Source organism: Myripristis murdjan, chromosome 2, assembly GCF_902150065.1.
Source record: "Myripristis murdjan chromosome 2, fMyrMur1.1, whole genome shotgun sequence".
NCBI lineage: Eukaryota > Metazoa > Chordata > Actinopteri > Holocentriformes > Holocentridae > Myripristis > Myripristis murdjan.
Window position 1 is genome coordinate 14,650,115 of NC_043981.1, and position 14,417 is coordinate 14,664,531.

Sequence of the window (14,417 nt, forward strand, 5' to 3'; positions counted from 1 at the left end):
ATTGTGAAGCTACTCCACAACCAGAAGAAGGCTTTTAAACCATCTGATTCACCTCACTATTAAGACCACAGCATTTTAAAACAGCCTGAATCAAACTCACTACCTGACACTTGTATTTTTCTGACCCCTTTTAATCCTAAAATCAGTTTCCTAACCCAAGCTGTATTGGAAAGTAATCCCACTTACGCTCAATTTATCCACTTTTCCCTTTGAGGATTTATTTAGTGGATATTCTAGTAAGGAAAAACTAATATAGCATCTATCCAAACTGTGGTGTTTACCTGCCTTTTTTTATTTATTTGCCATTACCTCCCTGATAATAACAGTTGCTTGAGTGGGACTAAGAAAGGAAATGAGGCCGGCGCCTGTCAATTTCAGGTTCCCCAGGCCAATGCATGCAGTGTCTTAAAGGTGTATGCAGCGCGGCACAAAGCTATTACCATGCAACAGCGGAGAGCAATAAAAGGAGAACTGTAGAGTTAGAGTCAGTAGAGTGGGCATTCCCAGTCAAATCAGCAGTCCGTTCAGTGGTTACTTGGCTGGCACCATAAACCAAGAAGTGCCCGCTCTGCTTATTCTAAATCTTGGTGATCATCACTTCATCCTACCGCATGCCTTCTCCTGGGGCCAATTACATTCCATCAGGCAGGAAGCCGGATGCCGGATAAAAGATATGGGGGTATATTCAGCCCCACTCACAGTACAGGGAAAAGATATGCTCTTTTTTTCATAGCTGGGAGACCTATATAAGATAATTAGGATGACATAGTTAGTACATCGGCAACATCTGATTCCAAGATTTATTTCCTGCAGGATAACATACGGATGTGATTACCTTGGTGACGGCGACGCATTCAGGGTCACACTAGGCTGAGCATTTTGAATGACTTCTAACACTAAATAAGCTTTAACACCGAGAGGGAAAAAAAAAAAAAAAAAAGAGGAAAAAAAATATCCTGTCATCACCACAATTATAGATGCACACACTGCTCAGCAGGCACGGCTTTCATTTGAATAGTCCCAGAAATGAAAGGAACCTTGTCGAGGAAAACTAAATGGAGCACACCTAATTTTAACCCACAAATTCAAACCTGAATTTGTTGTGGTGATGGTGCACTGATATCTTTCGGGAGTCCCTGTAAAAATGAGAGAAATAAATAAATAAAATAAAATAAAATAATATATAAAAACAACAGATAGTGGGAACACTTGGAGAAAGAGAGCAGGAGAGATCTTTTCACCTCTCCATAATGACAGATTTTTTTTTTTTTTTTTCTCTTTGACACCCACACGCAGCCGTGGGCGTATGGATGACTAGCTTGCTCAGCCTGTTACTGCAACTATTCACAGTGCAGACTCTGACCATGTCTGTGTGCAAGGAACTCTACCTCCAGTTTGCAGTAATTTACTTTGCTGAAGTTATGATGAATATCGTGTGCCACGAATAATAGGCTAGAGGGCCTTGACAGCTCTCCTAGAAACAGAGAAACAAGTCTGTTTATCTGTTTCTGAGAGATGCCTAGAGAAGGTCTACTGGAGGATGAACCCACCTACACTTGGTTTTGTGCATGGTAGCTTTATTTTGCAACACAGATTTTTTTTTCACTTGCAGTATTTAGAGTCAAATGCAGACACATATGGTGTGCTCAAACCTCATCATTAACCTCATGCCATATGCCTAATCTTACATCAAAACCCAACACTTGCAGCTTTCCCTAAAAATACACACATACAAAAAAAAAAAACCCTTCCATGAATGGGACAGGAAAAGTGCACTAACAAGTGACCACTTTTCCAGGCGACCTCTCCTTTTGAGGACACATGGATTCCATGCGACAGAAAAGGCACAGCTTCCACACACATCAAGCTATGTTTCCTCACTCTGATCTTGTCCTAGAATATGTTTGTCTTCAGCTGAGGCTCTCGACATGCTGCAAACAAGTCTCTGAGGTAATTAGAGTGTCTTCCATAGACACCCTGGCAGCTGCTGGCGCAGGAGCCGGAGCCGAGTTTCAGCGCGGAGGGCGTTGGCGTGGCAGAGACTGACTTACAGCCGACCTGCCCTGCCAGGTGGATTCACGGACGAGCCAGATGCTAAGCACTCTCTGGGTGTCTTGCCGCCTCACGAGCTCCCTGAAAGTTTCGATCAGTCGGTCTGTTTCACCCCCTCTCCTTCATCTTTCTTTCTTCCTACTTGGATGTTCGATCGCTGGCTTTCTCCTCCTCTCTCCTTCTTTCTGTTTCACTCCGCTGCTCAATAAATCTTTAGATTTGATTTATTTCCCCATCTCTTTATCTGTTGATTGCCCTCTTACTTGCTCTCTAAAACATGGAGTGTGCACACTCAGTATACAGGCACACATGCACACCATTGTCGTGTTATACTTGTAAGGATGCCCTGTTGACTTGCGTTCATGTGCTATTTTAACCATCACCACTCGATATTTAACCTTAACCCTTTGTGCGAACATGGTTAACCTTTGATGCTCTCTGACCCAAAAATGATTCATTTCGTAACAAGGTCTGTCAAATTAATTCTTCTCTTGCTTTTCTACACCTGTGAGAACATTTTGGATGAAGTGGATGAAGTGCTCTTATCATCCATGTGCCATTCCTATTTCTCATTGTACAGGCGGTTTTTGACAGTTCAGTGTTTCCTTCTTTATTGGCAAATGCGTCTATTTCCTAAAACATACTTAACAGGCTCCACTCGTCATTCAAGCACACCAAGCAGCACTTATTAATACAGTTGAAGGCTATGTGGTTATTGAAGTTCAATGGGTAAAGCAAGGCACCATCACAGTCAGGACCAGGGGATTCATTATTCATTTTCCTCTGGAGCCCCCACATCCTACAGCTGCAGACCCTCACAACATTTTCTCATGTTTTGGATCAAATGAACCCAAACAACCTGACCAGTCTTATTTTGCGTTCAGCACAGGATAACACCCAGAAACCTGACATCTGACAAACACAGAATATGCACAGCCCCACTTTGCAGCAGTGAGGTATAGACCTAATTAATTATCAGTTTATTTGAATGTGATCTCAGCTCTCGGGCTCCCTAGTGGATCAGCTGCCTTCATCTCTTCTGTGGAGAATACAGCAATGTAAAAGCTTGTCTTTCTAGTTAATGTTAGCGACTGAACCATGAGCAAACATAGCTTACAGCTTATTACATGCACACATACACACATAGAGGCCCTACTTATAAATTTTTTATTCTAAAAAATGCTAGGACATGTGATGTTGTACAATCATAACACATACTTTGCTATATTTCCTGGACTATCACTGCATCACAATAATCCATGCAAAGTAGCAGATGAGGAACCAAGAACTGTGTTCTCTCATCATGTTGAATTGTCATGTGAATTTAATTTGCTTTAGAGAGAAGGATTATGGCGGCTAATTGGCAATTTGGAACTCAAATGGGAAAATTCATAGTTAGTTAAATTCCCAGTAAAATGTGTTACTTAAGGGGCATTAAGCTATCTAAGACCTTTATCAGCCTCGCGTGATGTCTAGTAAGAAATGCTACAATATTTTGTCACCTAGTTTCTAACCCAACGCCTCGACCCCTCCATCCCCATGAGCTAGGCCGGCCTGTAATTGACTGAAACAATTGTGTCATATTTTCAAAACAGAGGGAAATCAGCTATCTAATTACAGCAGAGATCCCACTGAAACATCTGCTGAAGCGGTGGTATATCACCATGCAAATGACTGGAAGAAGGAAACTGCTTTGTCATTTGCTTTTTGGCTTGAGAACGAGGCTTTTTAGCCTTTATGGCTGTAATGTCTTGTGACAGCGGTCACACGCTCACAGTCATCTTCAGTTGCTGAGCAGCTGAAAAGGCAAGCAGGTGCTGGTGTTGGGCTGAGGACATTCTTGGGGGGCGGGTGTGTAGGGGCTGGAAGATGAATTCTGAAACTCATGCTCAGCACCTGCTGAAGTAATGGTTGAGTCATTGGTATTGATAAGCAACCCTATCAGTCCACCCTCCTTCAGCTGATATTGTGGTCTCTTTGTGCTATGAAGCAGTAAAATTTTCACCCATCCACCTCCTTCACTAGACAAAAGAAAAATATTATAGAAAAAGAATATCTGCAAAGTGATGGATTTTACTGATACAGGAGTGAAGTGTATGATCCCTGCCCTGAATTCATCCTGATGACCTTGGTGTCGTGGTGACTGCACTATCATAAAACCACATGGGTCCACCAGCTGCCTTCTCTAATAAAGTCAAAATGTTTAAATCCATAGAAGTAATAGCCCATGAAACTTTCAGAGAGGAGGTGTTGATCTTTGATAGTGACAAGGGTTTCATCTGAATCCAGCCTCTACTGCAAGAAACACACCTAAAAAACTCATTCAATCTGGTGATTTAACATTTTGTTTCCTTAACGGGATACTTCACCCGTAATGCCTATTTTTTTTTGTATCAAGTACACACCGTGTGCTGCATACAACCGCAGACAAAAAAAGCTTTACTCACAAACTTTCACAGCAAACTCGTATTCCAAAAATGTCAATCATCTCTGATCCAAAGGAAGAAATTAGGTCCAAATATTAAAAAAATAAATAAATAAATTACACCTGCAAAATCCTACCAAAAGTTCCATTTGAACAGCTCACAGTAAAAAGCAAGTCTCCCATACACAGTTCATGAATGAAACACATGTTAGCGACATGATCCACTAGGGGTGTAACAATGCAAATTACAAGTTGTACTAACAGTTGCTAGTCCTGATCAGCATTAGGGGAGAAGTATCTATTTTGAATGACTTGTGTGCACAGTTTTACAAACAACATCCTGGTAACTCAGCTGGAGCGACGCCACTGTCCCGGGGCAGTGAGTGGGACATGACGGGAAAACACAGCAGCTATACCGACGCAGAAGTAGGAGGAGGAGGCGGCTTTTCTCCCAGAGGCAGAATGGAGGAGAGCCGCCTGCTGCTCGTGGGAGAAAAACACTGTAAAAAGTGTCAGAGGCTGATATAATCTGTCAACGAGTGGGGATTAAAGTAGATTAAAAAGCCTGATGCTTCACGATTGTTTTACTGTGACTGACTCATGTTTTAAAATAAGTTTTACAGTATTTAGTGTGATCTCAACTCATATCACAACACATCTTGTTTACAATTTTGTAGGCCTATCTTTTTTCAGTTCTCTACAGCAGGGATACATTTGTTTAATTTTATGAAGACAAGCAGAAAAACACATTGATGTGCATTGATTATATGGAAACAAAAACAAGTATATTTTATCATTTTTTATATCCAAATTTTGTTTGTGAACCCTGCATTGTGAATCAGATTGAATCATGAAGCGAGTGAATATTTACACCCCTGTAATCCATCTTATTCTCCCTTGCTTCAAGATTTTATTTCAAGTAAGAAACACTACATGCACCTGCAGGTCAGTGACTTGCTATTTTTACACCTTCAGCTGACTTTTTTAAGTCTGACAAAAAACTGAAACTACACTGTTAACATGCCAAATAACCTCACACTACCAGCAGAATTTCTTCCTTTCTGAGGGGAACTGAGACTGTAAGACTGCATATGGCTCTAAATGGGTAATTTTGCTGTGCATCTGCATTTTCATTTACACTCACAGTGGCTTGTTAACTAACATGACCATTTGAATATTGTGATTCATGCCACAGGCACAATTTTATTTGGGTCTGCATTTGTGAATTCATGGTGGACTGGGCCAATGATATTTCAAAGCTCAGCCTAAATTGTCCCTGCCCAATTATAATAGCCTAAAGTTACTTTACTCATGTGGGTACATGTCAACACAGGCTAACAGCACCCGGCTCACAAATTAGCAAATCCAATCAGAGTGCCAGATAGCTGTACCCTCAAACGGCCTCCTGGGAGGACACTCCTGCACACGGTTAACCATGGCTCACAAGGTTAACAAGCAGAATAAAATGAAAAGTAAAATGACTTCGGGCTGGATTCAGGCCGCCAATTTCTAAAGGATAATAAGATTTAAATTTTCTTTGTTGCTTTGTTACCCAAGATAGAAAGTCAGCTAACTTAGAGGGTCAGTCTCAGTGTTAAAACAAAACCTTGTAACCTCTGCTGGCTCATGACAGCAATCACAACAGATCTTTTCCTGCATGTATATGCATTTTGATGTGTTTTGTATGCCTAAATCTCTCAAATCAAGTAGCTGTCATGCTTGATTTAGTTGCCGATACTCAGGACCATGCAACTGAGCTCGGCATGGTTGGGAACCGGATTCAGAACTTGTGTTGTTATTATTTTTGATGGATCCTATGCATGTAAAGTAACATTATACTGTAAGTCCAGAGCGGAGACAGATGGATTTATTGCTTACAGGAAACCCAGCCCAGCTCCCATCATCCACCTCAACATATAATGGCCTGGAAGGAGAGAGCGAATTTACATCAGCACTTCCCACCAGGGCAAAGGGAATTTTGTGTACGGGCTGTGTGTTTTGGGTGTCATTACACATTTCTGGTATCATCACTGAATTTAGGGATGGAGAGAGGGAGGAGAGAGAGAGAGAGAGAGAGAGAGAGAGAGAGAGAGAGAGAGAGAGAGAGAGAGAGAGAGAGAGAGAGAGAGAGAGAGAGCAGCATGATTGCCTGCATTATGCGGTCGAGTAAACACAGAAACACATTATTTCGGTGTTGTAACTTCACTCACCATGTTGACTTCTGACACCATGTCTATGCTCGCCACGTCTATGCTCATTCCAACAGCAACCGGGGCGCCTGGAAGAGGTTAAAAATGAGAATATATGTATAGGCCTACACCTCTGCACCTGACCACAACACAATGAATGGCGCCAAAAATAAAGCTGCCTACGGCATGAAGGAGGATTAATGGGGGTAAATGGAGGCAGACATACCTCCAAAGTCCGGCCTTAGTCGAATATCATATCCCTTCAGTAGTTTATCCACCGTCTCTTTCACAAAGGACATGTTCCCCGGTTCGTTGACGCTGAAATGACAACAAAAACAACAACAAAATTCACCTTGTCTCCCGTATCAATCCGCCCGGACAATAACCTTGGCTTTTCACACAGAGGGGAAAAATCACTCACCTTTTTGCGCAACAGACAATTGACCCGACAACCAGTGCCGACAAAACACGAAATTGACGAGCTCTTTGTAAAGCCAGCATCCCCACTTCTTGTTATTTTTTCTCCCCGCTCGTTGTTTACAACAACAACAACAACACAAAAAAAAAATAACAGGCTAGCCCCCCCGGACAACAATCAAGACGAGCCGGACGGTAAGGAAATCAAAGTAAATCCATTGACCGCGCGCGAAGGAGAAAGTCGGCTGAGAAAAGTCGCCAGCTTGGAGATCAAGTCTGATGTGAAATGTGGGTTGACATCACCTCCTTGTAATGAACGCTGGCTGTGGGTTTTCTTTTGCTCCTCTCTCTCTGACTGTGCAAGAAGGGCTCTTACATTCAGGAGCTGAAACGCATATTGATGAGGAGGGTGTACGAGGGATGCTGGTGGCGGTGAAGGCACTCAGCTTGTTCAAACGAGAGACGAAGCCTCACAGTTGCGCACTGCAAAAAATGTCCACCTGGAGCGAGACGCGCCGGTCTGCCGCCGAGACTGAAGGAGTAAAGCTTGTTTTTTGGGTTCAAACGTGCCATGTGGGGGCGAAAAAATCTTCCATTGGGGGGTGAGATAATCCCACTTGCCTCCGGGGGAAACCAACTTGTTGCAGCAATGTCACTAAATTACCTGGTTTGTCTAATCTTGGCACTAATTGACCAGCTTTACCTCTTTTCAATGATGTCATTTAGTATTTGAGCATTAAAACATGGGAAACCAGTGGAGTATTCTTATAAAATTTGCTTTCATCACTTCCTTTGAGAAATATGAGAAAAATCAGACTCAACTCTGGACTAAGTGGCTCGTTAAGAAGAACATTTTTTGCAGTGTTCCTCACACCATCTGCGCCAATCCCCTTCCCCTGTGTTTCCCATGAAAATGGCGGGACCCTAACAATATCAAGGGAAGGGACGGCCAAGGCTGCACTATAAATCAGCCCTGCTAATCGATGGCTGTGATCGATTAGCTCTCTAATCATCTATTATGACTTATTTCCTCATCTGGAATTTAGCGTTTCCCCTCATAAAATATTCGTTTTTTTTTACTGAGGTGGATAGGCCCTATTGGAAATCCCGCTGATAAATGTGTGGGCACGCATGTGTGTGCGCGTGCGCGTCTCGACCTATTAAAGTGTATATTGAAAGACCGCGTTGACAAATACACGTGCGCGCCTAGTGTGCGTGCGTGCGTGTGCGGTGTTGGCCTACCTTGTGTCATAGATGGCAAACAACTTCTTGTTTCCGTCAACAGCATTCCTGCAAGACAATTAAGATAAAAAAAAAATGAATGACAAACTTGCGATATTAATATCATGCATGCATTAAAATCACAGGTAGGTTAACAGAGACCTCAATTTGGTGTAGAGCACAAGGCATCACAACCATCATAACCAAAAAAAAAAAAAAAAACATAGCGTCAGAAAAGAGAATGTTTTCACTAAAAGAGGCTGACCTTATACAATTGACAAAAAGTTTGTGACGCAAACTATGAATTTACCTCCTAAAAATATATCAGCCCTGACAAGAAGAGGTGGCCAAACTATTTATAAACAGTGTCGGATGCCCTAACTCGAGCTGTCATGTGAGACATTTCAATCGTTTTGTTTGGCCTGCAACCTTCTCTTCACACATTTGTTATGGCCCGCTGCGAGCAAGAAATCTGAAACAGTGCATAGCCTGCAGGGCAAATATTGAAACACAGTCGATTTGTTCGTCCCCTGGGAGCTGGGAATCTCTCTCTCTCTCTCTCTCTCTCTCTCTCTCTCTCTCTCTCATCCAACAGGAGAGGTCAACGCTCTACGGGAGCTGTCCACACCGGGCGTGGTGCTGAAATCCTGAAATCTGCTCCCGGTCTGAGGGGACAGACTGACGCCGCCTACATTTCCTCGCCTGACAGGCTCAGCTCTCAACCGCAGCCTACATTTCAGATGGATTAAAGAAAGAGGAGGGAGGTTAAGTCAGACACTAATTACTGTCTACGAAACATGGAACTCGGGTACCCTCTTATGGCAATTGTCAGGATAAAAAACGACTTTTTAAAATACTTTTTTTCTTTTTCTTTTTTTTTTTCAGGAGAACGTGCTTGTTGGGGGTACTTATGAAAGGGAAAGCGTGCAGATTGGCGGCCTATTTTGAATAAGGCAGAGTTGAAATATAGTGAAACATACCGGGCAACTTAAATAAATCAGCTTGTTTGTGGTTTAAAATCACTACAACAAACGGCTTTGATATGAGGTCTCGGGGCTACTGTAATGCTACTGTAGTGTGTGTGTGTGTGTGTGTGTGTGTGTGTGTGTGTGTGTGTGTGTGTGTGTGTAAGTGTGTAAGTGCGTGTGCTTGTGCGTGTGTACTTCTGGAGCCTATAGCCCCCAACCGCCCGCCTCTCTCCGCCCTGCCTCAAAACAACAACAATAATAACAATAATAATGAGGAGAAGAAGAAGAAGAAGAAGAAGAAGAAGAAGAAGAAGAAGAAGAAGAAGAACAGGAGGAGGAGAAATCTTTATAGCACCTTTCATGTCACAGATTGCAGCTCAATGCGCTTTAAAATAACAGACAATAGCCTAAAACAGGCACTGAAATAGAAAAAATAAAGAGAAAGATAGAGAAAAACACAAACAAAAAATATAAAATATAAAATAAAAACAAATCTGTGGAGAAGTGCCTTTGAGCAAGGCACTGAATTGCTACCAGCACCCGGGTTGCTGTTCTGTAGCTGCATCTGACCTCTGACCTCCCCGACTTCCCCCTCCTTACCGGGATCGATAAGTTATCACATTTATATTGCAGCCTAATAATAAGGCTCTATAAATAATTCTTTGACATTTAGGGTTCGGCGTCATTTTGGTGCCTAAAAATCAAGCCTGGCTTCGTTAAGCCTGGTTTTCTCCCCCCCGCTTTTGGCAGCAGCTGCATTGTACCTGCGCCTCCTCCTCCTCCTCCTCCTCCTCCTGCCAACCCACCAATGGGGAAAACATATTATAAAATTATTAGCCGCCGTTGCAGCACCTCATTCTCTTGCAGCGGCAGTAGGCGTGCAAGAGGCAGAGAAATGTGGAGTGAATGCAGCCTCCGCGCCGCTCATCTCAGAGGCTGGCTGACGCGACGAGCGAGGCGCCAGCCTGTGTGATGCTGCCCCTCGACACCTCTGGAGACGATGCAGGAGACGCGGTGTAGCTCATAAAGGCGGCATATAGGATAAGACCAGACAGACTATAACACCGCCTGATGGGGAACTACTGAGGCGCACCAGAGAGAGAGAGAAAGAAAGAGAGAGAGAAAAGAGAGAGAGAGCAAGAACAACACCGGATCAGCTCATGGTGTAGAAGCTGAAGGAAGGAGGGGAGAGAGGCGACCACCACGGGATTAGGTTATTGATAGGCTACCCGTGATCCTCACAATTTCATCACCACCGACCGACCCCCCTCTGCTCTCTGGAGAAGCCAAAAATCCCCTGCTGGTGATGGATCTGCGTTCAGGTAGCACCGTTTTTCTCTCCAGGCTATTTTAAATAAGACACAAATAGAGATGAGAATGACATGCTGATTTTTTTTCCTTCTCATTTTTGGTGGGTTGAGAGAATGGGGAAGAAGGGGGGGAAGAATAGCCCGTCTGAATGGCAATGCCTATGCGCTGGATGCGAATTCATACGCAGTGGAGGCTTTACACAATAGGGGACGATGTGGCAGGAAACAGTTTCTTTTTTTTCTGTTTTCTTTGGGGGTTGCCGGGCAGCTGTTTCTTGATGTAAACACTCAGCGAGTTTTTTTTTTTTTTTTTTTTCCCTGAAGATTTTCACGCAGAGACTTGATTTGGAGGTCAAAGAGTTGCAAATTGCAGCCTCATTGAGCTGCGATTGTCCCGCAACAGTCGCAACTATAAATCCCCTTGATTTACTGTTGCGATTCCTGTAATGGGCTGCCTCTGTATGCAAGCGGGTGAAGAGTTTCTTTGTGTGAGTTGGAGGGGCTCGCTGGCCTTATAGTGCATTTTGTTTTACAGGGAATGCTTGCAAAACGACATTTTATTTGTGGTGGCTAATGTGGGGGTTGAAATAATGTAGAGGGTGATGAGAATATTTCAGAAATGATGTGTTTTTTTGTGTGTGGATGTGGTGCAATTTCGTTTTGTTATTGTGTGTGCGTGTGTGTGTGTTTGTGTGTGTTATAGCTCTAAAAAACAAAGTGAGCAGCATTTCAGTCATGGCACGGCTCGTCCTCTCTCTCCTGCTCCTGTGTGGATGCCAAGATAGGTAGGTGTGAAATTGTCATACATGTCTTGTCATGCAAAGATAGCATACAATAGTTGGTGAATACGATTTGAACACTTAGGGAAAACACAGAAGGCTTAGTGATAACAAGATTTCTGGCTCAAAAGTGGCTCAAATAATGAAAAGTTTCCTTCCATAAAGCTTTGAAGCTATTCATATAAAGCTAATTAAAGACCAGCAGCTGGAAAACAAACTCTCAATATAACTCTTATTTTGAAAGCAAGGGTGTTAAAAATTTCCTTATTAATTTTCAGGTATTGTAATCAAGTTGGATGATTCATCAGACTGGATGATTCATATTCCACATTTTTCAAGTGCAGGATGTCTTATGTTTTGGAATTAATCTCCTTGAATATTTCAGCATATTTTTAACACAGGCTTGCTGCCACATGACCAGCTCTGCCTCCTCTTTGCGGCTGATCACATATCCAAGCAGCTGTCCGGTACAGCACAGTCCAGTTTAAGTGGCTGTTCTGCACTGAAAGGAAGACAGAAAAAAAAAAAAATCATTGGCATTGCTGCCAGTACAACGAGACAGAACAACCCATTTGTCAGTGGATCAATGAGTTCGAGCAGACAACACGTTTCGGCACTGTCACATGTTTGAATCTTGTAGAAAAGGAGAGTAACCAGTTTGCAGTCATTTTCTTGGTCGCCTCAGTGAATTGTGCTCCTCCTTAACTCATAATCTGGCCAACTACCCGCACTTATTTTTATTTAGTTCACATATCACGGCTTTAATTACGTCCACTGGTGGTTGTAATCAGAACTTGCGTTTAATAATTAATCACAACAGCCATGTCATTAATGCAGCAAGTTAATTAATCACAACAGCCATGTCATTTTGACATCCTAAATTTGGTAGCAAACCACAGACTGGTCGACTGTCATTTCTCCTCATAGTCATCCATTGCTATTAACATCTCCTCTCCTCTCCTCTCCTCTCCTCTCCTCTCCTCTCCTCTCCTCTCCTCTCCTTTCCCAGCCTCAGCCAGTCCTCGGAGGCTCAGAAGGAGACGGGCACCATCGACAACAGCACAGTTTTCACCAGGATCCTCGACGGGCTGCTGGACGGTTACGACAACAGGCTCCGACCGGGACTGGGAGGTTAGCCGGGGCTGAGGGACACTAACCCACGACTGTGTTAATGGTTACAAATGACATGACAGGGATATGATGAGGCGATTCATATTGCAAAGACACATGAAAACAACTTCCAACAATAGGTGGATTCAACTATTTGACTGCTACATTGTAAGTTTTAAAGGTGCACTATGGTCCATTGAAATGAATGCTTTCTCCTCATCATCTCCTTCTGCAAGTTTGCATAGTGCGCCTTTAATCTGCTGTTCTCCTCTGATAAGTCCATTTCTATTCACACCGTGTTGTCATTTTGCTTTCAAATCTGAGAATTTCATCTTTTTCATCGCACCATATTGGCTTTGTAAAATCCAACATTCAGGGCCCTGTAATTTAAAAATACGAGACAGCACGTCCTAATGCCATAATGCCACATTCAAGCCTCCCAACGTGCTAACCTAACCCTGTAACCCGGACTTGCTGCATTACTGTGGGAAGCCCATTTTCCTGCTGCAATTTCATGCACTGATTCATGGGAAATGCTGAGCGACTGACAGATACAGGGGTGGAAAACTATGCGAGCAGATGTGGAATTTGCTCTCATGTCAGCCAAGGTGAACACACACGTGTTGTTGTCAGATGCCGTGTTTCATTCTGAGCCACCGCGAGCTTCATGAATACAGTCTTTTCTTGTGGGCTGCCTTGGTAGAAAGAGTAAATCAATCAAGCCATCTTCAACACAGCCCGAATTCAATATACTGTGGTATTTTCTTCACGCTTTTCACCCTGGCAACGGGAGATAACCTTGAGAGCCCACAGATTGCTATTCAGAGATGGAGATTTTTTTTCCTCTAAGAGAGGCTATTGAAAGAAATGCCTTTCATTTTCCTTTTCTTCATCCCCGACTCTCTCTCCCTCACTTCTCTCGTCTCTCTTTCTTCCCCTATCTCTCCTTATCTAATGCTGTGGTACTTACTGCATCTATTCCAATGACTTGATGCAGGCTCTCTTTTTTTGGGGCCCATGACATTAGCCTCCTCATTTCACTTCATTTTCAGTGTACTTGCCCCATAATGAGAAGAAGTGGGGCTTTTTCATACTGAATGCCTGATGCCTGTGTCATGGCAAAAGCCTGCTCTCACATCCTGGTAACCGTTGCTACCCTTGACAAGAGGCCTATAAATACATACTAGAAAAACATTCAGGCCTGCGCTCAGCATTCAACAACCTGATCTCCACAGCACGACCAACACAGGTTGGCCGTGACCAAATTTGTATGCACAGCAGCGCTTTGATGGCTTTGCCAGTGCAAACGACAGAAATACTGTCCCACCTTTCACATCATCTTCAGGAGCAATGCATTGTAAAATAAATCAGGGAATTGTGTGGATTTATATGAATACTAAGTAAGCTCTGCTTTATTCTGTGGTGGAAAAACAAGGGCTCAAACAATGTGGATTTCTGATGGCTGATGTTTTGGTTGTATTTTTATCAGCAACCTCTGAAAATGCACTTACTAAACATCATTGTACAATTAAATTCTCCATTAAAAGCCAGACTAATTAAATATTTTAGCTGGGTTACCACCTCCTTTCAGTCACAATGAAATGAAAACTGACTTTTTCCTCCTTGTTAGCTCATTTTCTATTTAAAAAAAAATACAGCCATTAAACAATAATTGCATTTTTTCATATATGATTTTTTTTCTTACATCAAAGTCACATCATGGTTACCTTATCCTGTACCAGTAGATGTACATAATAATTCCAACCAACGAAGCTATCACACTTTTTGTTTTTCCAGCATTCATGTTTCTCTAATCTGAGTTGAATTTTCATGTTCTTCATCGCAGGAATTTGCCCTTTTCTCTACCTGCTCATGCCTTCACGTACCCTCAACTCTGCTCTTTCAACAGAGAATGTCACCGAGATCAAGACGAATATTTTCGTCAC

At 42.8% G+C, this 14,417-nt stretch overlaps 1 protein-coding gene across 2 annotated transcripts in view; it reads right to left on the reverse strand.

Moving 5' to 3' along the window:
* LOC115373621 (gamma-aminobutyric acid receptor subunit beta-3-like) overlaps nt 1–14,417 on the reverse strand; it is a 67,705-nt gene that overhangs the window by 32,476 nt on the left and 20,812 nt on the right. Inside the window, exons 2-4 of one of the 2 annotated variants that reach the window (XM_030072113.1) lie at nt 8,326–8,373; nt 6,893–6,984; nt 6,688–6,755 (exon numbers count right to left, since the gene is read on the reverse strand). In XM_030072113.1, the coding sequence (XP_029927973.1) occupies nt 6,688–6,755; nt 6,893–6,984; nt 8,326–8,373 (208 nt within the window). Of the gene's footprint in view, nt 1–6,687; nt 6,756–6,892; nt 6,985–7,087; nt 7,261–8,325; nt 8,374–14,417 lie in introns of those variants that run through there. The other variant, XM_030072120.1, reaches the window with a different exon arrangement.